Source organism: Nuphar pumila, chromosome 15 (assembly GCF_984573655.1).
Source record: "Nuphar pumila chromosome 15, dmNupPumi1.hap1.1, whole genome shotgun sequence".
NCBI classification, from domain to species: Eukaryota; Viridiplantae; Streptophyta; class Magnoliopsida; order Nymphaeales; family Nymphaeaceae; genus Nuphar; species Nuphar pumila.
In genome coordinates this window covers 6014514-6037910 of record NC_143263.1, presented here as the reverse complement: position 1 = coordinate 6037910, position 23397 = coordinate 6014514, and the positions used below count along the sequence as shown (strand labels likewise).

General features: G+C 39.4%; 1 protein-coding gene and 1 pseudogene across 2 annotated transcripts; one reads left to right on the top strand and one right to left on the bottom strand.

Annotated features, from left to right (window-relative positions):
- Positions 1–208: 208 nt before the first annotated feature.
- LOC149814271 (protein DOG1-like 3 pseudogene) lies at positions 209–754 on the bottom strand (annotated as a pseudogene).
- A 10132-nt stretch (positions 755–10886) lies between these two features.
- Positions 10887–13058, top strand: LOC149814270 (CBL-interacting protein kinase 5-like). Of its 2 annotated transcripts, none has more exons than XM_089988498.1 (2): positions 10887–10958; positions 11154–13058. In XM_089988498.1, exon 2 carries the CDS (start codon positions 11378–11380, stop codon positions 12707–12709), a length of 1332 nt encoding a protein of 443 aa, XP_089844624.1. In that variant the 5' UTR covers positions 10887–10958; positions 11154–11377; the 3' UTR covers positions 12710–13058. The 2 variants fall into 2 exon arrangements, with proteins under 2 accessions (XP_089844624.1, XP_089844625.1); XM_089988499.1 differs by lacking the exon at positions 10887–10958 and having other exon boundaries at positions 10995–11810; positions 11901–13058.
- The last annotated feature ends 10339 nt before the right edge of the window (positions 13059–23397 follow it).

Sequence of the window (23397 nt, the reverse complement as noted above, 5' to 3'; positions counted from 1 at the left end):
CTTCAGATTGCAATTTACACACTATAACACTCAAACCATTCAAGCAAGACTCAATCACACATGAAACCAACTAAAACCCATTATATATTGAAACAAACCAAAGCACAAAATAAGGAAAAAAGCTAAGGAAAATCTCTCTCTCTCTCTCTCTCTCTCTCTCTCTCTCTCTCTCTCTCTCTCTCTCTCTCTCTCTCTCTCTCTCATTTACTTATTCGTCTCTCCCATGATGTTGATCTCTCCTCAACCCCCACTCATGAACACGAAAGTTCAATTGCTTAGCAGCAATAAGGAAGTCAACAGCTTGAGAGGGAGTGAAAATCTCCTCCACCATCTCCCTCAGTGTGTTGAACCTCAGTTTATCTGCTTCTTCTAGTATCTCACCCAAAGAGCGTGCATGATTGTCAACCAAGTCATCCACATCTCTAAGAGAGCTGTCCAACCTCTGGCTGGCCACCAAGGCCAAGGGCTGGTCAGACACTTCTTCTTGCAACTTAGCCAGCCTCTTGGTCAGCCTGTCCTCCTCAGCTATGACCCTGCAATGGAGCTCACTCACCTGGTTCAGCTGCTCACAAGCGAGTTCCCCTAGTGCCCCAATTCTTAGTCCATCGAGCCAGGTCTCGACTTCGTGGCCGCAAATCACGTAAACTAGCCGGAAATACTGTGTAGGCCGGCAACCGGCAATCCAGAGATGAGCATTCTCAAATGAGCTGTTCCATTTCGGAGCGAAAAAAGGCAGGGCGTCCACTTTGGTCATCTGGGATCTCGAGATTGTGTAGTCATGGTAGTGGGCTAGGTTTTTGGTGATCAAGTCCCTTAGGGTTTGGTCGTCTGGACGTCGGCCAGGGCCGTTAGGGATTACAGTGGAGAGGAGTTCATGGAGGTCTGCTTGTTGTTGGGAAATCCATGTTTGGTAGTTGCCATGGAAAATTTGATGGACTGTTGACATAATGATCAAGATGAAGATGAAGGCGGTGGCTGTAGCTAGTTGGAATGAAGGGGAAGTGTGTCCATATCTATATCCATATATATTTATAGAGCAGAAGGTATGTTCAAAGAGAGACAAGTGTAGTTTTTCGGTTTTGGAGTTTTCATTCGGTCAGTGTATACTTGTCACGGTGGCAGACAAACCACTGATTCTTCAGTGTGTGTTAGTGCAACAAATTTAAGTCAATCATTAAGGCTTAATCAATGTTCTTGTCATGCCCATGAGAGGGAGGATCAGGTGCAATGTGGTAGCACACTTTTGGTGTGCTAGCCGATGCAGCACCTGATCACCCACCATCAGCTCAGCTGTTGGTTCCTACAGCTGACAGAAGAAGGTGGGTAATCTGGAAGCACACCAAAAGTGTTTCCTTCCTACTGGGCTTTATGTTTCAAGTTGATGAGATGTCACGAGTTCGACATTTTCGAGTATCTGTGCCATGAGGCTAAAGCTGAGGGCTCTACATATCTTGACACCAGTCTCCGAGGCCCAGAACATTGATTGCGTTGCTAGATGAATACTAGAACCAAAGTTAGGTCATAGACCAAGCTGAGCAGAGCCTAGTCCCCTTTAGCTGTAGTCTGCATTAGAGGATAATATATATTAAGACGGTGTTGTTTTTGTAATATAAGAATACTTTCCTTACAGCAAGGTCAAAACTGAGTGTACTGGAAAATAGGCTTCACTCATTCTCTATAGATGTGCTTAATGGCTTGTTCAGGATTGAAACAAATGAACAAAAAAGATTCATTCTGTAACAACTGTACCAAGTCCAATGTTTGTTTGGACTGTACTCAAATGTTGTGTTTCAATTGTCCGTTATTTGATAACGATATGCAAACAACTTGGATAAACATCAATAATGGGTCAGATTATGTTATTTTAGATTATACGACCTGATTCACTCACCGTTAAACATATTTATTAAGTTGTGCGCAATTAAATCAAGATGCTTCATCTAAAATACAATTCTACACAAACAGCCCCCTATCCTAAGGTCAATGATCTACCAAATACCCCTTGATTCTTCACTGCCCTGGGCCCTGGTTGCTAATACACAGTTGATTAGCTTAACCTCAATATACCCGGTACAACATCTCTCAAAAAACAATCAATACGGCCTCTGAATTAGAAATTTACGAAAATCAGCAACCCATTAATACCTATAAAATTTCAAGTCAAGGAATGCAAAACAAAAGAAAAAAAAGAAAATGTTAATTTCAATATAATCAACCATCCAACAACACCCACCACCATAGCCATCAATAGTAAGAATCCAACTAACCCCAAAAGCAAAAAGAAAGAAAAACTAGTGGGTGGCAAAAGAATGCAAAGAAAACTCAATTTTTGTTTTATAATTTCTATCCTAGAAACATTCAGTTCAGACACTCTCAATCAAACTAAAAACTCAATCTCCCGAAATCAATGGATTATAATCATTCATCCTCATTAAATAAACATATCAAACCATGAAAAATAAATTAATAAATTTTGCAAACATAAGGCCGTCACAACCCAAACCTTTCTCTTCAAACAAAAAAGATGAACTTAATTAGAGCATCCAAACCAGTCGCGAAACTCAAATTCCCCAAACCCAAGGAATCAACATCAACCATGCAAAAAGTCTAAAAGTTATCAATACACACCCATTTTGTCTGTCTTGTGCCATCTCCAACACCCATGGCTAACCCTCGATTTGATCCCCCCAAAAAAATCAAAATCCATGACTAACCTTCTATTTGTGACATCTCCAACACCCATGACTATCTATCTTGTGCCATTTCCAACACCCATGTCCGGCTGTCAAAGTTTTTAGTAGGAGGAGGAGGCATCATCGTCGGGGCAAAGGAGGGACCTCTTCGCCAGCACCACCGACTCCACCATTTTTTTTCTACGACTTGTCCTTGAGGGTCTTTACCTGCTCCTGCAACTTCTTCACAACCAGCATCGCCTCGCTCGGTGATGAACCACCACCACCATCATGGCCTCTGCCCCTCTGCCTGTGGCACAGGAGATAGAGGGGGGTCGGGTGTGCTCGTCGAGAAATTTTTTTTTTTTTTAAATATATTTTTTTCGTACTTGTTATTTTCGTGTAACAGGGGAGAGGTGAAACGATTTAAACACACTTTTATGGATTCGACGGACAGCGCATCCAAAGTTTGCTGCAAACTGTGGTCTTTTTCACCTTTTCCTCAACATGCGGAACGCGACATCAAGCATACTCTATGGGAAAGTTTGATGGAGCGTGCGGGACTAAAAATATAAAACGAATGTTGGATGCAATGGCCGCCGTCCGCTGAGTCTATTATAAGGTAAAATTTTTGTCCCGCCCGTCTGACTACAAATAATACTAACGGTGGAAACACAATATATATATATATATATATATATATCAACCAGTACAAAAATTATGATCGGTTTAACGATGGATTTGCAATGGATAGCATCCGTCACAATTCTTTGATCGTTAATTAGCGACATAATTGATATGTCGTTACTTTCGTCACTAAGTTGCGATGAATTAACGAATGTCATGATTCATCGTAAGTTCGTCGTTAAATAAACACTGATTTGATTTTGCAACAGATACATATCCATCGTTAATCCGTCACAGAAATTTAACGATGAATACGCATCTGTTTCTAAATTTCGCCGCCAATTTAGCGACAAATTAATGATGTATTACATTCCATCACAAAACATTGGCTGATTTAGTTTTTGAGACAGATAATATCCGTCGCTAATCCATCGCAAACTTCAAAAAAAATAAAATAATTTTATTTGAAATATAAATATCAAGAAAAATTTCTCGTTATACAATTTATATAACCTGTGTATAAAAGATAAAGTACACATAAAAAATACATATACAAAGTAGGTGAAACAAATTTAACACAAGTTATAAGTGAAACAAATTTACCAACAAGTAGGTGAACATATACAAAGAGTTTCGTTTGAAACAACAAGTACGTGAAACAAATTCAACACATAAAGCTACTCCTCGCTAAGATTCGGAGCATCATCATCTTCATTGTCTCGATCTGCCCCTCCATCTATGCCTCCATCAGCTCCTCTATGTTGATCATCTCCGGTATTCTATAAGAGAACCGAAATGTTAGTATTGATAAACAAAATATAATGAAATAAATTATATGCAATGCACTTAATCTAAGGCAATCAAAGTAACATGGATGAATGACACATAGACTAGCAATAAAGTGAAGGACATTAACAGAATTCAGAGGCCAACAAGCAGTACATGTAGAGTCCCTAAAAACTAATGACATAATGAAATAATATAGGCATATATGTATTGAAATCTAACGACATAAAACTTTAGATATGTATTGAAATAAATGCTATACATGCATGACGGGCACCGAAGCTCATGTTGAAGGCAGACGAAGTTCTCCTGTCCCGAAAAAAATTGCACAACTCATTATGAACAAGGTTGAGAATGACTTCATGTAAAAAGTCACGCATTGTGTTCTGAAGAAGCTGACGGACACTATCCTAAGACATAGTAGGGTCAATCGGACACTGAGAGTTGATGCTGGCGGGCGAACTTTGAGAGCCTTGGCTAGAGGAGGCAACGACTGTTGTGGTGTTCATATTACTCTCAAACCCGAACACATTGCAGTTCTTATTGGGTCCGGATATGATTTTTCTTACATTGCACCCTATTAGTCCTAGGTCCGAACCCGATACCATACCCAAAAATCGGGTCCAAGTCTGGTTCCACCTGGGTCTGAACCAAAGCCGACCGGGGGTACTTCCGAGGGGGGTGAGGGTGCACCCACGTGGGTCAACTTGGTTCTGGTCTCCGAGCTGGTGCCATGTCACGTAACCTCAAACCTTCCCAAGCTAATAACAAAAATCCAGTTTTATTGATTCTTGGACACTACTCGCAGGCTATTCTCTGTATTTTGCGTGGCCCGCGTCCTTTGTAAAGTACTTGGGTCCGATCACTGGATCTGCTCCGCTTCATCATAGGATTGCAGTCTGCAGAGCAGGACACCTGTGTGGTGCTTCCCCTCCATCAGATCTACAGATCAGGCTATGAAAAAAGCCAACCTAAGCTCCATGTCCCATATAAGCTTCATTGGGGTGTGCACGGATCAGTTGCGGTCTCGATCATGTCAGATCCAAATCTGAGTCCCAAATGCAAACACTAGATCCAAATTTGAATCCGTATATCCTTCAGGTAGGTTTGCATCTGGGTCGGAATTATACATGTGTTAAAATAATGTCTAGCAAAAAAAAATCAAAATAAGCTTTTTAACTGGATCAGCTTTTGAACTGATCAATCCGACCTAAAAGATCTACCCAAACTTATCCAAATCCAAAAATCATCCGAGTGAGCAAATCTGAGTCCAATTCGAGCTCATGCATGTTCAGTTCTTTTAAGGATCCGAACCCCAACATAATCTGCTGTGTTCGGATCTTACATTTTGACAACATTCAATCTCTTTGCGCCCCTAGTTTTATAGATCACAATATGGATCGGACAAGCAGGGCCCCTATAGCCGAATCTGACTGTAAAAATGTCTCTTTTAGTGGGGAAAATTGGATTTGGTATAAGTGAATCTAGGATCCAAATTTAGGCACCATGAATCAACAACACCTTGTGTAGGGGTGTAAATGGGTCAGGTTTGACCCAGATAGGGTCAGGGTTTGGTGATAAACAAAAATGTCTAATTGGAATTTGTGTCAGACCCAAAGGGTCCGATTAATATATGGAGCTGGATATGGTTTGTGAAATTTCATACCAGACCCAGTTGTGACCCGAGTTCTGACTAAGATCCACAATTTTTCAATATAAAAAAGATTAAAAAATATTATTTTACTAGGTATGGTTCATGGAATCCTTATAGGATCTGGGTATGGTTTCTCTTATGGTGAGTGATTAGACCGAGGTCCGGACACAGTACCATCTTCTTTAATCAGGTCTGAGTTTGGTTCTACCTGGATCCGAACCAAACCTGACCCGTTGACACCCCTAACCATGTGCAGCACATTTCATGATTGGAATGTATGGCAGGAATGAAATAAAAAAATGAAGCCCAAAATTAGGTTAAGTGTCTGATTTGGATAAGAAAATGCTCTTAGATTTATTCAGTTTGTAGTTAACATATGTAACACACATTGGTGCTCTTGAGAATCTGCATTACGTACCCAGGACCTGAATCTGAGCTATTTGGTCTAAGATCGTCCGAACTGGATTCAGCCCTGGTGCTGATCACATGGGGTCCGGTTACTATGCTTTATGTAGGGATGTCTGGATCTGAGTAGTTGGATTTGGTAGCCAAATTCGGATCTGGATTTGGTATTGAGTTTTGCATCTGAGTTTGAATCAATCCAACTAAGATCCGAATCCAACAAAATCTGAACCCAATTATGTGTAAATATTGAATTTTAAGCTAGTTTGATCCAGATTTAGGTTGATGGTTCGAAACTCAAAGGGACCAACTCAAAATATTGATTACAGTAGCCCACAATGACTGCCATCCTTGCCAGGGGTGATCACAGTCCCTGGGATGTTTATGGTTCGAAACAGACACGAGGTGACCTTCGCTGCAAGGTCGTCAAGGCTGTTTTACCAACCAGGGACCAGCAGATCAGATAATCTGTCAAATCATTTTAAGAAAGTGATTTGACATCTTCACCGTCCATTACTTTAATTCCACCATCCTCGTATAACTTGCGAGGCTCACAAAGAGTTAATGATGACATAATCAATGGCCAGGATGTCAAATCACATTTCAAAAGTGATTTTACAGGTCACCTATCTCTCTCAATGTGCTGTACGTGACCGGCACTTTTGAAACAGAGAAAGTGAGAATTAAAAAAGTAGTACGAAGCAAGAGCAGGAGTGAAGAAATAAAACACATGAAAATAACAATAAAGTGATATAAAATCAATATGCAAGTATGAAAAAAATATTATTTTTTAATACAAAAATGTAAGAAAAAAGAGATTGAGAAGCAATAAGAAGTAAAATTCATATATATATATATATATATATATATATATAGTAATGCTACAGTGTTCACAGAATACATACTCACTCCCACTTAGTAAAAGCTTTGATTTTTCAAAATTCTTGAGTTTTTTGGTCGATCAGATCGAACTTATAGATATGATATTCATGCATTTTTAATTAGAAAACAAGTTTTGGATCATGTGATTGTGATGTTTGTACAGATTTTTATGACCTTAAAAACTCAACGGTTCACAATATACCAAAATTTAATGATTTAAAAAATCTTATTTTATGTCAAAAAAAAATATGATTCAAGACATGATGCCTATCAAATAAACTATGTTGAAAACATTTATCAATCCTGATTGAGATGCAATTTGCATATGTGGTACTTTCTACTAGATGGGTGTAGGTGCTCCCGGATGAGTTGCACGTGGCTCAGCTCACCAGCTATACGTACCGATCATAAACGAGTTTGTGACGAGCTGAACTGAGCTGGGTCAGCCCTAGTAGTACTATTACTGGGCTTTTTCACTTATGTAAGAAACCCTATAACCTATAAATCATTAATTAATTCATGAAGTTGCCTAAAAAAATTAATTGAGAGAGAGAGAGAAAGAGACAGTACCTATATATATAAACGTGGAAGATGGCTGGTCCAACCATGCAACCGGGTGAAGGCGAGCTACACATTCTAGAACTGAAAAACAGAAAAAATATGTGGTGAAAGCAAGAGGGAAGAATGTACTTTATATTTTAAAGGATAATTTTGTCATTTTATGATGATTATAAAGGTAAAGTCAAGAATCTATGGCTCTGTTTGAATAGTAGGGCTCTCTGGATAAGATCCATAGACAGGCCCATGATCCATCAAAGACCAGATCTAGTGTGGGGACACATCAGATCCAATGTCCTCCTATGAGAGGATATCTGGGATATGGCTTAAGATCCTCGAATTTCTTGTGAAAAGATGGATGATTTTAATAGAGATCCGCGAGGATCCCAAACGCCCCCTATATGACAAGAATAATCAATTATCTAACCAACTACATGATTTATTCCGGTTAGCCTTAAAAGAAAAGTGGTCTGCTTTTGAACTATGAGTTCGAGTCATTATCTCGCCCAATTAATTCAATCTTCAGTTTCTTTTAGTAGTTTATGCATATTAATATAAAACTGATGTTCACAAGGGCTAAGATTTTCAAGCCAACAGAGGACAAGAGTTCGATACCTGGGGTGTGCATCTTTTTGCCAAGGCTTAAGCCAAATGACCAACGTGTGCTCCCCTTGTCTAGCAGGAGCAGTTAGTGCACGACACTTTGTATTTGGACGTTGCAAGTTCGAATCCCAATGGTATGGTTGTATAACTGGTAAGGGTCTGCCTAACCCCAGCTTTCTCTGTAAAAAAAAAAGAGGCTTAAGCTAAATGAAAAACTATCCAGTACTCGTAAGGCTTTACACTATGGATATTGACACTGATGACAGATTTTGATATGAAATAGACTCGTAAGGGTCTGTCCAACCCCGGCTTGCTTATTAAAAAAAAAAAGAGTCTATAATCAACATGATGACTTTCAACCAATATCTGGACGTCCAAACCACACCGGTGGTAGCTTCACACTAAATAAAAAAATAAATATACACTTGGTAAGTTGAGTTAGTGGTCCTTTTTGCATCATTACGATCTCACAATTAAGTGGAGAAACCATTATATCTAGGGGTGTCAACCAGTCAGGTTTGGTTTGGACTCAAGTGGAACCAGACTCAAACCTAGTTTGAGATGCTAGTACTGGGTCTGGCCCTGGGTTCAATCAGACCCACCATAAGAGAAACCATACCTTGATCTTATAAGGCTTACATGAACCCCATTAAAGTAATATTTTTTATCCTTTTTACATTGAAAGTTTATGGATCTTAGTCGAAACTCGGGTCGGGCTCGGGTCTGGTATGAAATTTCACAAATCATACTCGGCTCCATATATGAATCAGACCCTTCAGGTCCAACCCAAATCTTAATTGGTTATCACAAAACCCTGACCTTATAGGAATCGGTATGGGTTGGGTCCGAATCAACCCGACCCAGATCTTAATCGGACCTTCTTATTTAACACTAAACCCTGACCCTATAGTGTTTGGTATGGATCGGGTTTGGGTCAAACCCAACCCATTGACACCCGGCCCTAATTATATCATTGTTAATATCGTAGCGTAGATTGCAGTTCTAAGTTGTTGGAGTCTTTAGTTATGATTATCTAATAAAAACAATGAAAGGAGAGAATGGCATGAGTTAGAAGCCAAACTAGAGTTGGCTTTGTTGGATCCAAAATCTTGATTTAGAACAAAGTCAAGCAACCATATACAACCAACTTTGAGGAGCACCATGCATGGTATTCAATTAATGAGGTGATTTTTGGTTTATTGAAGTGGTAAAACTAAATTCTAAGCTCCCACTTTCATTAGAATATGCATTAGATCTTTGTACTTTGGGGTCAAATTAGTTTAATAAAGTTGCTCCTACAATGAGATAGAGTCGAAGGTCAGGTTAGAGTGGCCTTCTTGAATTGCCACTCACTAAGTGCATATCTCAAGTGTGACCCTTAAAAGAGTCTTGCTAGGCAAAGAAGATATGAGTGAGCACATACGTACGTTGATCTTAATATAAAAGATTAATGATGCAGTGGGTGAATCGGTAGGTCTCACTCATAATCAAATATGAGGCCCTTGTATGCTCTCTATGCCCCCACACACCTGTGACCTTCCAAGCCACAAGCCCTCTAGTTATGGATTGTTAGGGGCTGACAGGGGCCCACTTGACCTTATAAGACGACAATCGACATACATCCTCGTAGGGTAACCTACAACCTCTGGTCCTTGTGAGCATTGACAAGTGTCATAGCCTGATAGGAGGAGTTGCATGCACCACAATAAGGATATTTACATAAATGTGCCTCTTATATTAAGTCTAAATTTATCAAAGTTGTCAGTATCGGTGTCGGCCATGCATAGTTTGGCCAATGATTCAGGGGAATCGGCCCGATACTTAAGTGAATAGTTCTGAATCGGCCAAAAAATAATTACAAAAATATTATGTGTCAATCAGAACATGACCCATTAACATAATATTAAAATTAATTTTATGTATTGCTTATATTTATTAAAAAATAAATTCAATTTTCTGCCGATACGATACATATAGGCCGATACGCAGCCGACACCGACAACATTGCTTTCTTGGCTGGTGGAATAAATTCAAGAAAGCCATGTGCTCCTGGCTGGTACCACGTGGTGATGATCATGACCAGTAGTTGGGTTTATGCTGTGCCATGGGCTCCATTGTCTTTGTCCATTTCAGTGCAACCGGTTTGACTCAAACTAGTTTGATCAAGGAGGCCCTTATTTTCCCATAGAAACATGGTGTACCCACTTTGATCTCCTGTCCTGAGTTCGAATCCTCGTGCGGGTACCCTATTCTGCGAGGCAAAGTAGGAGGTTCTTTACAGGGCATTTGATTGACGGACAGGACAGGACAGGACAAGGATAAAGTGTTACACCACCGAGATAATGCCTGTAGGTACACCATGCTAAGACCAATGCAGCCAGGCTTCCAAACCCAAGTGCATTTTCTCGTGAAATAAATAAAAAGAAAAAGAGAAAAAATAAGATGTGAAGACAAGTGGAGCCCAAGTTGGTGAGTTGTTTACATCCTTAACTGGGCATCTTCCCCATTATTTTTTTATTTCTTGAATTACAAGTATGCCCTTTAAAGTTTCAAAATAGTGAGCAATACCTTTCCAGAAGACAATGACCGCATATATTACCCGACAATCCGGTGGGGAAGGTAGACCTGACGCCCCTCAATTTATCAAAAAATTTGCTAATTTTTTTCTCTCAAAAATTTTTTGCTACTTTTATACTCATTGTCCTCACCACAACCCAGACCCCTCTCTCTCTCTCTATATATATATATATATATTTGCAGACTTTCCATGCATGGTATGCTATTTTTTTTCCTTCTTGGTATCATTCAATGATTGATTGATTGGTTTTTAGGCCAGCCTCAGAACAATTGATTTGGTTCCAAGGAACAAGCAGATACCCCCTCCCCTCCCCTTGTTTTCTCATTGTAATTTGATACAAGATTTTCTTCCTGAGATGCTCATCATTGTTTTTCTATACTTGGAGATGCAGAAAGATGCCAAGTTATAAGCTGGCACTGAACATCTAAGGAGAGGCCTTTTATGTCATACAGAGATCACCAGTCATGGAAGGTACCGGTGATCTCTTCTTGTTTCTGATGAGAAAACTTGAAAGCAACCCAACAAAATGAATTGGCTACAATAGGCATCTAAAGAACAGATAGTCCTCAACAGATCCAGCAGCTGCCCTTGTTTCTTTCCAATTACAATCCGAAGATGGAGAAGGGCAGCGTCCTGATGCGCAGGTACGAGCTCGGGAAGCTGCTGGGTCAAGGCACGTTCGCGAAAGTCTACCATGCAAGGAGCCTTGCGAACGGCCAGAGCGTTGCCATCAAGGTCATCGACAAGGAGAAGATACTCAAAGTAGGGATGATCGACCAGATAAAGCGCGAGATCTCTGTCATGAAGCTGGTTCGCCACCCCAACATAGTCAAGCTTCACGAGGTCATGGCTAGCAAGACGAAGATCTACTTTGCGATGGAGTACGCCAAGGGCGGGGAACTCTTCAACAAGGTGGCCAAGGGAAAGCTCAAGGAAGATGTGGCAAGGAGATACTTCCAGCAGTTGATCAGTGCAGTTGATTTCTGCCACAGCAGGGGAGTCTATCACAGGGACTTGAAGCCGGAGAACCTCCTTCTAGACGAGAACGGTAACCTCAAGATATCTGATTTTGGACTGAGCGCCCTAGCCGAATGCAAGCGCACTGACGGCCTGTTGCACACCACATGCGGAACACCAGCTTATGTAGCACCAGAAATCATACACAAGAAAGGTTATGATGGTGCAAAAGCTGATATCTGGTCATGCGGCGTGATCCTATTTGTTTTGTTGGCAGGTTATCCTCCATTTCATGATCCTAATCTCATGGAGATGTACAGAAAAATAAGCAAAGGGGAATTCAAATGCCCACAGTGGATTCCTCCCGAAGTTCGAAAGCTTCTATCTAAGGTTCTTGATCCAAACCCCAAGTCCAGAATAACCATTGCTAGAATCATGGAGAATCCCTGGTTCAAGAAGGGCTTTAAGCCTGTTGAAATTCAGGAGCAGGAACAGGCTAGTTCTGATGATATTGATGCTGCCTTCGAATCCACAGCTGCTGATTGCAATGGTGGTGTTGAGAAGATTCAAGTAAAACCCACTTGTTTAAATGCATTTGACATCATTTCTCGGTCTCGGGGTTTTGATCTTTCTGGGTTATTTGAGGAAGGGACTAACATGAAGCAAGAAGAAAGGTTCACAACGACCAAACCAGCTTCTGCAATCATCTCAAAGCTTGAGGAGATTGCAGAGACAGAGAAATTCAAGGTGAAAAAGAAGGATGGAACAGTGAAATTGCAGGGACGCGAAGAAGGAAGGAAAGGCCAGTTAAGCATTGATGCAGAGATCTTTGAAGTAACTCCTTCATTTTACGTTGTAGAGGTAAAGAAATCATCGGGAGATACGTTGGAATACCAGAAGTTTTGCAATCAGGGTCTGAAACCTTCTCTGAAGGACATAGTTTGGGCGTGGCAGGGTGAACAGCCGCCACAACCACAGCAGCAGCTATAGCCATGACAGGTTTGGTTGTGTCCAATTACAATCAAATCAAAATACCCCAACTTGGATAGGAAGCTTGCTCAGATTCAGGATATAAATTTCAACCACAATGTTCAGGAAAATCAATCTGCAACAGAATCACGAAGCGCTTTAGTTTCTTGTTCATGTAAATCAGAACATGATAATCAGGTCCATATTTGGAATGTAAATTCATGCAGCCAGATGTTAGAATCTCTTCCACTAGCTGTTTTTATCCTCCTTTTTTTCTTTGTTGTTTTCTTGTTAGATTATGTAAGTTGCTGTTCCCTTTTTTTTCTCCTTTCTAGTGCCTGTCAATCAAATTAACATTGTGTGTGAGTTCTGATGAAAGCAGACCACTAGTACTTCAAAAACACTACCTTAAGTAGAAAGAAATTTCTACCAGAATCTGTGAAATTAAATGGCTTTTTCTTTTTCTAAATAAAGGACAGAGGGAGCAAATAATTCCAACGGCAATGGAGACAAATTTTCATCCTCAACCTACTTGTTCCCCCACGTTTCTGGAAACACCAAGAGGATGTGGAAGGATCCAATGTCTAGGAGAGGTGGATAAAGCAGATTGGTCCATGATGATAATCTGTCCATGGTGCAGTGGACCAGATCCATGACCATGCCTAAATCAGATCCCGTATTGTATGAACTAAACTTCAATAAAACTAGCTTCCGGAAATCACATGGCAATACAACATTTGTCAGCAGATGTCGGTACTTGCAACCTTAAGTCTGAAGACTACCAATGATAAATAGTGCAAGCTACGTAGAGGGCAGAAATATAAAAACTGAATCATTTGGAAAAGGGCCAACTTTTGTTCTTCCAGGAACAGGCTTACGAGAGGGTGGTGTATGTTCTCTGAATCCCACGGCTGTGTTCGGAGGTCTGAATGAGCACCACGTATACGTATACAAGCACATGGGGCTCGTATTCCCCTGTATGTTGACATCACTTAGCATTGGAGTCTGGTGTGGTTGCAAAGACTTCAGTACCCTTTCTTGTTATTCTTCTCATAAAGCGATGGTTTGAGAAAATGACAAAAATGCCTTTCATTCAAAAAAAAAAAAACAAACAGTTCAAAAAAGGACAAACATGTCATCCACCCAAAAAGTCGAGGATGATGTTGACTCTTCAAAGTCTTCTTCTTCTTTCTCCGTAAAACACTGTAAAAACCTCTCTCTCTCTAGAGAAGAAATCAAGGAAGTCAAAGAGTTTTCCCTGGAGAAGGCCATAAACATCAACCCTCTCACTCTCTCTCCATTCTCTCTCTACTTTTGTGCACATCTAACAAACGATCCTACATTGCTCCATCAAACACCGACTCACATGCACACTGACTGTAGCATCGTTCAACTTGATGAGTTGTGGAGCCTAATTCATAGTTTTTGCCCTTACAGGAGGGGGTTTGGGGGCTCCTTCTAGCGTGGGTAACATCATTCAACTTTATGAGTTGTGGAGCCTGATTTAGAGTTTTGGCCTTATATGAGGGGGTTTCAGGAGCTCCCCCCAGAAATTTTTTTTGGGTCTTCCAACAGCAATTTGTAGTATTATCAGGTTTTCCTACAGCGATTTGTAGTATTTTCGGGTCTCCAACGAGCTCCACAACGATTTATAGTGTTTTTTGGTCTCCAACGAGCCCCACAGCGATTTATACTGTTATCCGACTTTTCAATAGCGATTTGTAGTGTCTTCCGCAAATCACTATAGTGATTTATAGTGTTTTGGGGTCTTCAACGAGCCCCACAGCGATTTATAGTGTTGTTGGATTTCACTATAGCGATTTGTAGTGTCTTTCGCAAATCACTATAGCGATTTGTAGTGTTATTCAGTAATCAAATCGCTGTAAATCGCTACCTGAATTATGATCAACTTGTCAGGGTCATATCTCTCTGACCGGAGGTCATATTCCAAATCCGTAAAAAGTGGTGTCTTTGTTATTGAGTCTAGTTTATTCCTGTAAATTTTCAGTGATTTCTATTGTCATTTCATTCCTCATTTTAACTAAAAACCAGACCCCTATTATTCTGTGTTATTTGAGTTGCACAACATCATTCTTGTTTGACATCCACATCTTGATTTTGGTATACTCCTTATTGGATTTTCCATTGATTTCTTCCAACCTTGCTTGGAACAAACATATATCTTTCTCACCACGACACTCTGTGCATTTTTTGACCATGACACCCGGGACCCGTGCCGGGGGGACCCCCCGGACCCCCCTCCTGTAAGGGCAAAAACTCTAAATCAGGCTCCAGAACGAATCAAGTTGAACGATGCTACCCACGCTGGGAGGAGCCCCCAAACCCCTCTCTTGCAAGGGCAAAAATTAATTCTGAATCAAGCTCCACAACGAATCAAGTTGAACGATGTTATCCACGCTGGGAGGAGCCCCCAAACCCTTCTCCTATAAGGGCAAAAACTCTAAATCAAGCTCCACAACTCATTAAGTTGAATGATGCTACCCACACTGGGAGGAGCCCTCAGACCCCCCTTCTGTAAGGGTAAAAACTCTGAATCAGACTCCACAACTCTTCAAGTTGAATGATGCTACCCACGCTGGGAGGAGCCCTCAGACCCCTCTTTCTGTAAGGGTAAAAACTCTAAATCAGACTCCATAACTCTTCAAGTTGAATGATGTTACCCACGCTGAGAGGAGCCCCCAGACCTCTCTTCTGTAAGGGTAAAGACTCTGAATCAGGATCTACAACTCATTTAGTTGAATGATGCTACCCACGCTGGGATGCGCCCCCAAACCCTCCTCCTGTAAGGGTAAAAACTCTGAATCAGACTCCACAACAATCAATGTGCAGGTCAGTCGGTGCTTAATGGAGCAATGTAGGATCTTCTACTGGATGTGCACAGAAGCAGAAAGAGAAGGGAGAGAGAGAGTGAGAGGGTTGATGTTCATGGCCTCCTCCAGGGGAGATTTCTTTCTCGAATAATCCTGCAATGCAGAGACTGGGTCTTAAATAATCATCTTCGGGGCACTTAAGTCTTTACAACCACTCATTTTCAAGAATCGTCATTTTTTTTGGCACCAATGGAAGAGAGGGTACTTAAGTCTTTGCAATCGCATCAAACTCCAACACTAATTAATGCTGACAAACATGGGGATACGAGACCCACATGCCTACATACGTGGTGCTCTTTGGGACCCCCGAACATGAGATGTAGCTAACTGCCCTGTTCAAGGGGGAACATATAACCTGCTCACCAGGCTTACAGTTCCGTTTACACCTCTCCACCTTGGAAAAAACAAATGGATTTTCAATATAGAAATTTAAAATAAGACAAATATATTAATAATAATTTCAGAATAAGAAGTACAAAGGCAGGTAGTATATTCCATTAAGAATCAATTCCTGAAAGAAGAAGACCACTTGATTTCCTACCCAGTCATGTTGGACCTCTCTGTACAGCTGACATCCTCATCAAATGAGTTTAGTTAGGACTAAACGAATCCGAAGATATAAACCGAAAAAGATGCGTCACAAGAATGAATTTACATAACATCCACATTCCTGTGGTTCATGTGACCATGGACCATCCTGCACTTATTGTGAAAGGCATGGCACTGATGTACCTTGTAAGCAACAAGTTGCTGGTGATGTCTGTTTGTGACACCAATGTGGTGATCTGAAGAAATTAGTAGCATCTGCCCCTTCAGCAACAAAATCCAGACGATGATGGTAACCAAAACTTTAGAGAAAACAACTAGGGAATAATATTGCCCGAGACAGAAGGCACCCACGACTAAGACCAGCATCTACCCCTTCAGCAACAAAATCAAGATGATGACGGTAACCGAAACCTCAGAGAAAACAACCAAGGCATAATTATTGCCTGAGACAGAAGCCATCTACAAGCAGGACCAGGATATAGGACATCAAATCTAAAGAGGACATTTTATACATGCAATTGAGATGCTAATGCAGTTTTACATCCCAGCTAATTCAAATGCAACAAGACAAGGCAAGAACATTTTTGAGAAAATTTGCAAGTAATCATGTTTTTGTTGCTGCATTTCTGGTTGACAGGGAAGGTACTGCTAACAGAACAATATTTTCCTTCATTAAATATCCAAATTTCAACATTCTGGTGTTTCAGAAAGGGGATTGCTATGAGTTACAAGATTTTATACTGACATAAATAAGCAATCTTTTCTTGTACCACTAGAAGTATTTTTAGTGTTCTTGGAGAAAGAAATGATATTTGCTGATTGATAACTCATTCTTATTCATAAAATCATATTCGTTCCTTTTCCAGGTGAGCTAGCTCCATCACATTTATTTTCCAAACTCCTCCTTAACATCTCTTTAGTGTCAGCCTTAAAATGCCTCTGGATTCATATAAGAAAGCGACAGTTCACGTTGATTTATGAGGTGCAGATTGAATACATCTTGAAACAAATCTAGAAAATTCAATTATTCGCATTCGATAACCAAACTGTATGGACACCAAAATAGCAGCCCATATGCATTCATCTCATCCCACTACTAAAACAACAAGAAGATTGTAAGAGTATTCATCTTTATCCTACATAAACTCATACATTCTTCACAAATAAAATAGGTTAATTGTGTCATTATCTTCCAAACATCTGCACAATAGTCAGCTAATGATAAACTTTTATCATGTCAATGGCTAAGAGCTAGTTGATTACTAATTTTTCATCGTCAAGCTTAGGACAAGGATTATCCTACGGGTATACAACGGTTAAAATACTTTGCTCGGGGTGTTTATATCTTAACATATAGTGAATTTCAACGTGGAAGGGCCTATTTTGGCACCAAATCAAGTAAAAATGATATGTAAGCAGTAAAATTTACCAAGATTACTCAACTATAATCCTTTTTGTCTTACAGAGAAAAACACCCACAAATTTAGACCTTATGAAAATGGGAAAAAACCCATCAAAGTTCAAACTGCAGTTTATAGCTCAATTCACCATACACACAATAACTCTCTCATTCCCGGATCAAAAACTAGCAAAAACCCACAAACATTAACCCAACGAAGAACCAATTTATGGTCTTACACCCCCCCCCCCCAACAAAGCTCAGAAAGAATTACAAACAAAGTTCCTCCCCTTCTTGTTTCCTGCAAATGGTCGTTAGAAAGAGCTCGCGGTTTGGGAATTGGGGACACTCGCGTTCGGTACGGAACGGGTCGGATTCTGGCTTTGAGGTACCGGTAACAGGTCCGGACTCGGGTCTGATCGTGTCTAACCGGGACATATCCTACAAAATAATATTTTCTCTCTCTTTTACATTAAAAAGAATCACGAATCGTCGAATCTTAATCAGAACTCGGGTATAACCTAGGTCTGGTATGAAATTTTACAAACCGTATCTGGCTCCATATACTAACCCTTTAAGTTCAACCCTAGTTATAATCTAACCTTCTTCTTTGTCATCAAACCCTGACCCTATAGGGTTTGGTACAGGTGGGGTACAGGTCAAACCCGACCCATTAACCCCCCCCCCCCCCTGGAGGTGGCCAGTACGATGGAAACAGGTTGGACTCGGGTTGAATCAAGACATTTCCGAGTCTGACTTAATTGAATCTAGCATAATCCAATTTGAATTTGGATTTGAAGTCAGATGGGGATCAACCAAAACTAAATCTTTAATCAACTTGCTTAAAATCCGACATTTACATGCGTTCGGATTCGGTTGAAAAACTTTATATGGATTATAGACTTGATTATTAATCGGATCCTGTTTAGGCTACCGAAACTGACTAATGGATTTGGATTTGGGTGGATATCATACCTGAATCCTAAACATTTACATCCCTAGTGGGCACAGGAAACAGGCTTGGCCCTCGGCCGACCTAGGGTTTCCTCAGATTTGGCAGGCTGGATATGGGTCAGGCCGCAGGCCGACGCAAGCAATCCGACCCATAAACTAAATGAAAATAAAATAAAATTATAAGGTTATAATTGAATTGCTAACCCCTTTTTTTTATAATCTAAATCTCTAATCCTTTGCCTTTTACAAAACCAGTGTAGTTAAAATCTATCTCGATCTGCTCTTTGTCAAAACTGCAAACGGATGGGATTTGCCAAGTGGTCACATAAATATAAATGGGTCACATATGAAATAGATGGTAATTAAAGTATGTGAACCAGTTAAATATGTAAGCTGTGTGAACAGAGATTTTTAAAGGCTTTTATTTTTATTTTTATTTTAAAATTTCACCATACAGATGCGATCTAGATGCATGATTATATAGAAACAAACTGTTGGATAATCCGATGTGATGTATATGAAGGATCTTTTAAGGCTTGAAATACAATGGCTCAGAATTTTCATAAATATGCAAGCATAAAAAATCATATTTCTTGATCCAATTACTGTGATTCAGTAGTCGATTCCAAACAAATGAACCACGTTGAATGCATCTCCAGGGTTCGATTTGCAAAAAAAAAACTATGAAAATCTTGGTTCATACCTGTTTACATATTTTGCTAGTTTGCATATATTACAGTTTCCCAATTTTCATATAATACATATACATTTCATATAAAAATAACAATTTTATTGCAATAAGGACACCATTTTCATTCCTTTTGGAAAAAAAAAGACATCATTTTAGTTGAGGCTTTTGAATTAGCTTGAAAAATAAAGCACTACTAATAGATTAAATATGCATGTGTATTTTTTCGATTACTAAGTGTCTTTTTGCTAGGATGAAATCTTTTTACTATTTTATGTCAAAAATTCAAAATCTTAGTACCCATAATATTGTTTACTAAAATCTATTATCATATTTTTTGAGAGCATATCAATATGCATTTCAAGTAAAAAACAGTAAAAACTTTAAACCTTCACGTACCCTAAACCCTAAACTAGTGGGCGCATATTAATAGTATCAAAAAAGGATGCATGGGAACATCTTTTCCCATATGATGCGAATCCCATGGCACTTCCAAAAGTGCCAAAAAAGAGCCCTGCTCCGGGTAGGGGTGTCAACGGGTCGGGTGGGTCGGGTTTTGTTTGGACCCAGCTAAAATCAGACCCAAACATGATTTGAGATGATAGTACCGGGTCTGCACCTGAGTCTAATCAGACCTACTATAAGAATAACCATACCTGAATCCTATAAGAATTACATGAACCAGACCCAAATCATACCTAGTAAAATAATATTTTTTATCATTCTTAATTGGAACTCTACTCAAGCCCGGGGCTATGAAATTTGACAAATCATAACCTGCTCCGTATATTAATCGTACTCTTCGGATCTGACACAGATTCTAATCAGACCTTCTTATTTGTTACCAAACTCTGACCCTATATGGTTTGGTATGAGTCGGGGCTGGGTCAAACCCGACCCATTGACATCCTAGCTTAAGGATGTTTAATGGAGAATAAAATATTCTCAAAATTGAAGAAAAAAGCAAACTCCTAAGGTTCCCACTTTTTCCGGCTAACAGTTTTTTCAACAGACTTTTTTGTGCCACTTTTTTCCAGCGTATCAAATATCAAGCGTGCCTATTTCTGACAACCATAGCGCAAATCAATTGCAAGGATACCTTCCTCGTCCTTAGACTAAGGGTGGGCATCGGACCCAGCCAAGCCGGCTCAGAACCGTTTAGAGTTAGGCTCATCGGGTTTTAAGTGTGGTTCGATTCATTTATTAACGGGCTGAGTATTGGTTCAGTTTTGAACGGATTTGGGTTTGACGATCTGCCCATGACCCCAGTCCAATTGTCCAACATTCAGCAGGCCGGGCTAGCCCAGCCCAAATACATTTGTAGGTAATTTTTAAGTAAAGTTTATAAATTGATTCATATAATACCAAAAGCAATGAATTAAATTAAAGATTACCCATCTAATTATCTTTTTATTTTTTATATAATCAATGCAACTAATTAGGTAAATAGTAATAATTACAAAGTTAATATGCAACCAGCTACTAAAATGCTTTTCAAAAAAAAAACAGCTACTAAAAAAATAATTACGTAGCTCAGGATCATCAAGTCGGCCTAGTAGCCTGTGGACCGACACAGGCCCGGCCCATGCATATAATGGGTTGAGTTTCGGCCCGGTAACTACCAGGTTAGGACCCTTCATTCCGGCACCGATTTTGAGTTTAACCTCCATCCCCGCCTCATGTCCTCTATCCCTGGTCCAAACCCGGCGTGGTGGGGTGAGACCCCATTTCTTCCAGATCCACTGTCATCCCAAAAGGTATTTAATTATTTTACTAACGGGGATAGGGATCGGGGATCGGGGATCCGGGATCGGAGACGAGGAGCGGCAGGGCATGCAAAAATACAAGTCTATTCCTGCATGAGTTTCCTGTTTCATTCCTCCATTCCCGATCCAAATGCAGCGGGACCCCATTTTTCCCAGGTCCACTATCATCCCTAAGCATGAGGGCACAAACAAAATTTATTATTATTATTTATATTAAAACTAATAAAAAATATTAAATAAAATATAATGTTTTTATGTGTCATTTGTCGTGTCATGTTATTAGATCTAGTAGCGTATCAAGCTCCATTATGGTATTACGGAACAAAAAAATTGCCAGGTAGTTAGATGCATCATGCATTAGGTAGGAGATGAAGGACTCATAAGAACCACAATTGCATTCCCTATTCAATAACATCCATGATCCCACCTACCTACACTCATGAGATTTATGAAAATCTTGCGATGCATCGTGAGAAATTATCTTAAAGTTAAAAACGGCAATTTCTCATGATATTTTCAAATTTCTCATGATATTTTCAATTTCTCACAATTTTTTTTCAGAAACATAAATAACTTGTTTTAAATGAGATATTTATGTTTTTATCAGTTATTTATCATTAAAAATTTTGTTTTTTTATTTTTAATATTTTAAATTTAAATTTATTTTTATTTTTTATTGACAAGATTTTTCCATAAAATGCAAGATTTACATAAAAAAATATTTTTCATGAGTTTTTGTCTGCTGAGATCTTTCTGTTTTTTAAATTTTGTCACTATGGAAGTTTTTTTTGTGTGTGTGTGAAAGGCAAGCTGGGGTTAGGCAGACCCCTACCAGATATCTCTTAAGCCCCATGTGGGGAAGAGGGATTCGAACCTGGGCCTTGAGCTTGGCACAGGGCCCCGCTTAACACATGGGATACCACCACCTCTGTGGTTTTCTCTATGGATCTTTGGTAGGTCTTTTCTCTGTCGCCGTTCCATCAGTGAGCTGTGAAGTCAATCAGGCCAAAATGGTGTTGTTGTTGTGACATGACATATAGGTGATAACAAAATTCAGCCTAATTAAACTCAAGATTAGCAAACCACCCTACCTTGCACAGGGGACAGAAGGGAGAAGGGTGTCCAATATTCAAAACTGAGCTCCACACTGAGTCAGGAAGATCCTTCTGTAATTCAAATCTGATTAGCTTCTATTTAGATGTCTTTTGTAACACCATATTCAGATTTGACCCAACTTGATTTGTACACTTTTGGGCCTGCCACTTTGATGTCTTACCAAATCCAACCATTTGTTACATCAGATCCACAAGACTTAGGAAAGCTGACCAAACAACTTTTGTGCTGATATTGAGTATCCAGTCCAAGCCTATGCAATTGACATCCCTGGCTTTTTCACTCTAAATAAAAATAAATAAATAAAAAGACATCCCTAGATTTTTATTGCTGGTTTGGACTCCATATGCAGCCCCTAGAAGCAAGAAAAGAAAAAACATATGTTATTAGCGACTGTTGAACGTACTATGCTATTGAGTAGAAATCATCCTTTTTTTTTTAAACTTTTTTATATTATAAAACCAAACCTAACAGATATAACCTACGTTATTTTCTTAGTAGAGATCATGTTTTTTTATCATGTATAGGTGGGTTGTTCAAGGGCTTCAAAATTCATTGACCCACACTGGACGGAAATTTCAGGACTCAAAAATCATATTTTTTATGTAAAAAAAACATAAACAATCTTGCAATCCCTAGCAAAAAAACCATGATGAATATATCTACGTCTTTAAATTGAATTGAAACTGCTTATCCTCATAAGTTCCAGCGAAATAGTATGGTACGTTCAATAACAGCAAATATTTAGTCAGCATTGGAATGTTCTTTTTACCTTTGGCATGCACAAAAATTGATGAAGTTTTTGTGATATATCATCCCGCTTCTCGAGTGCCGCATAGGCCCACTTAAAATGAGGTTTGTACTTTTTTTTTTTTTAGATTTCATGAAGTTCGCATAAAATTATATGTGAACTTCCTGTTAAACTCGAACTTCGTATCGAAACATCGCAAATACCTAACGAAGTTTGTATATATATCATGAAATTTGCATAAACATATGCATGAATTTTCTCTTAAATTGAAACTTTGGAACATCGCAAATACCTGATGAAGGTTGCATATATCTCACGACTGCTAATATCGAAACATCGGACATACATAACACATAGGATGACTCAGTTCATAATTTTTTTTCTTTAACTTTTTATGTTGTGCAACAGTAGAAAATGATCCAAGAGTAAACCCCTCCACTACTGTTTTTTCAGTGGCCATATTGTACAAGAAATATAGGTAAATAGGCGGGCAACAGAAACACAATGCATAGGATATTGAAAAAGCATTGCAAAAAAAAAATAGAATAATCGATTGACAATGTAAAACCCTGAATTGTTAAGAAAACAACAAAAAAAA

Bases quoted from the DNA above. Each gene is read 5' to 3' on its own strand.
- LOC149814270 (XM_089988498.1), top strand. From the start codon at position 11,378: ATGGAGAAGGGCAGCGTCCTGATGCGCAGGTACGAGCTCGGGAAGCTG.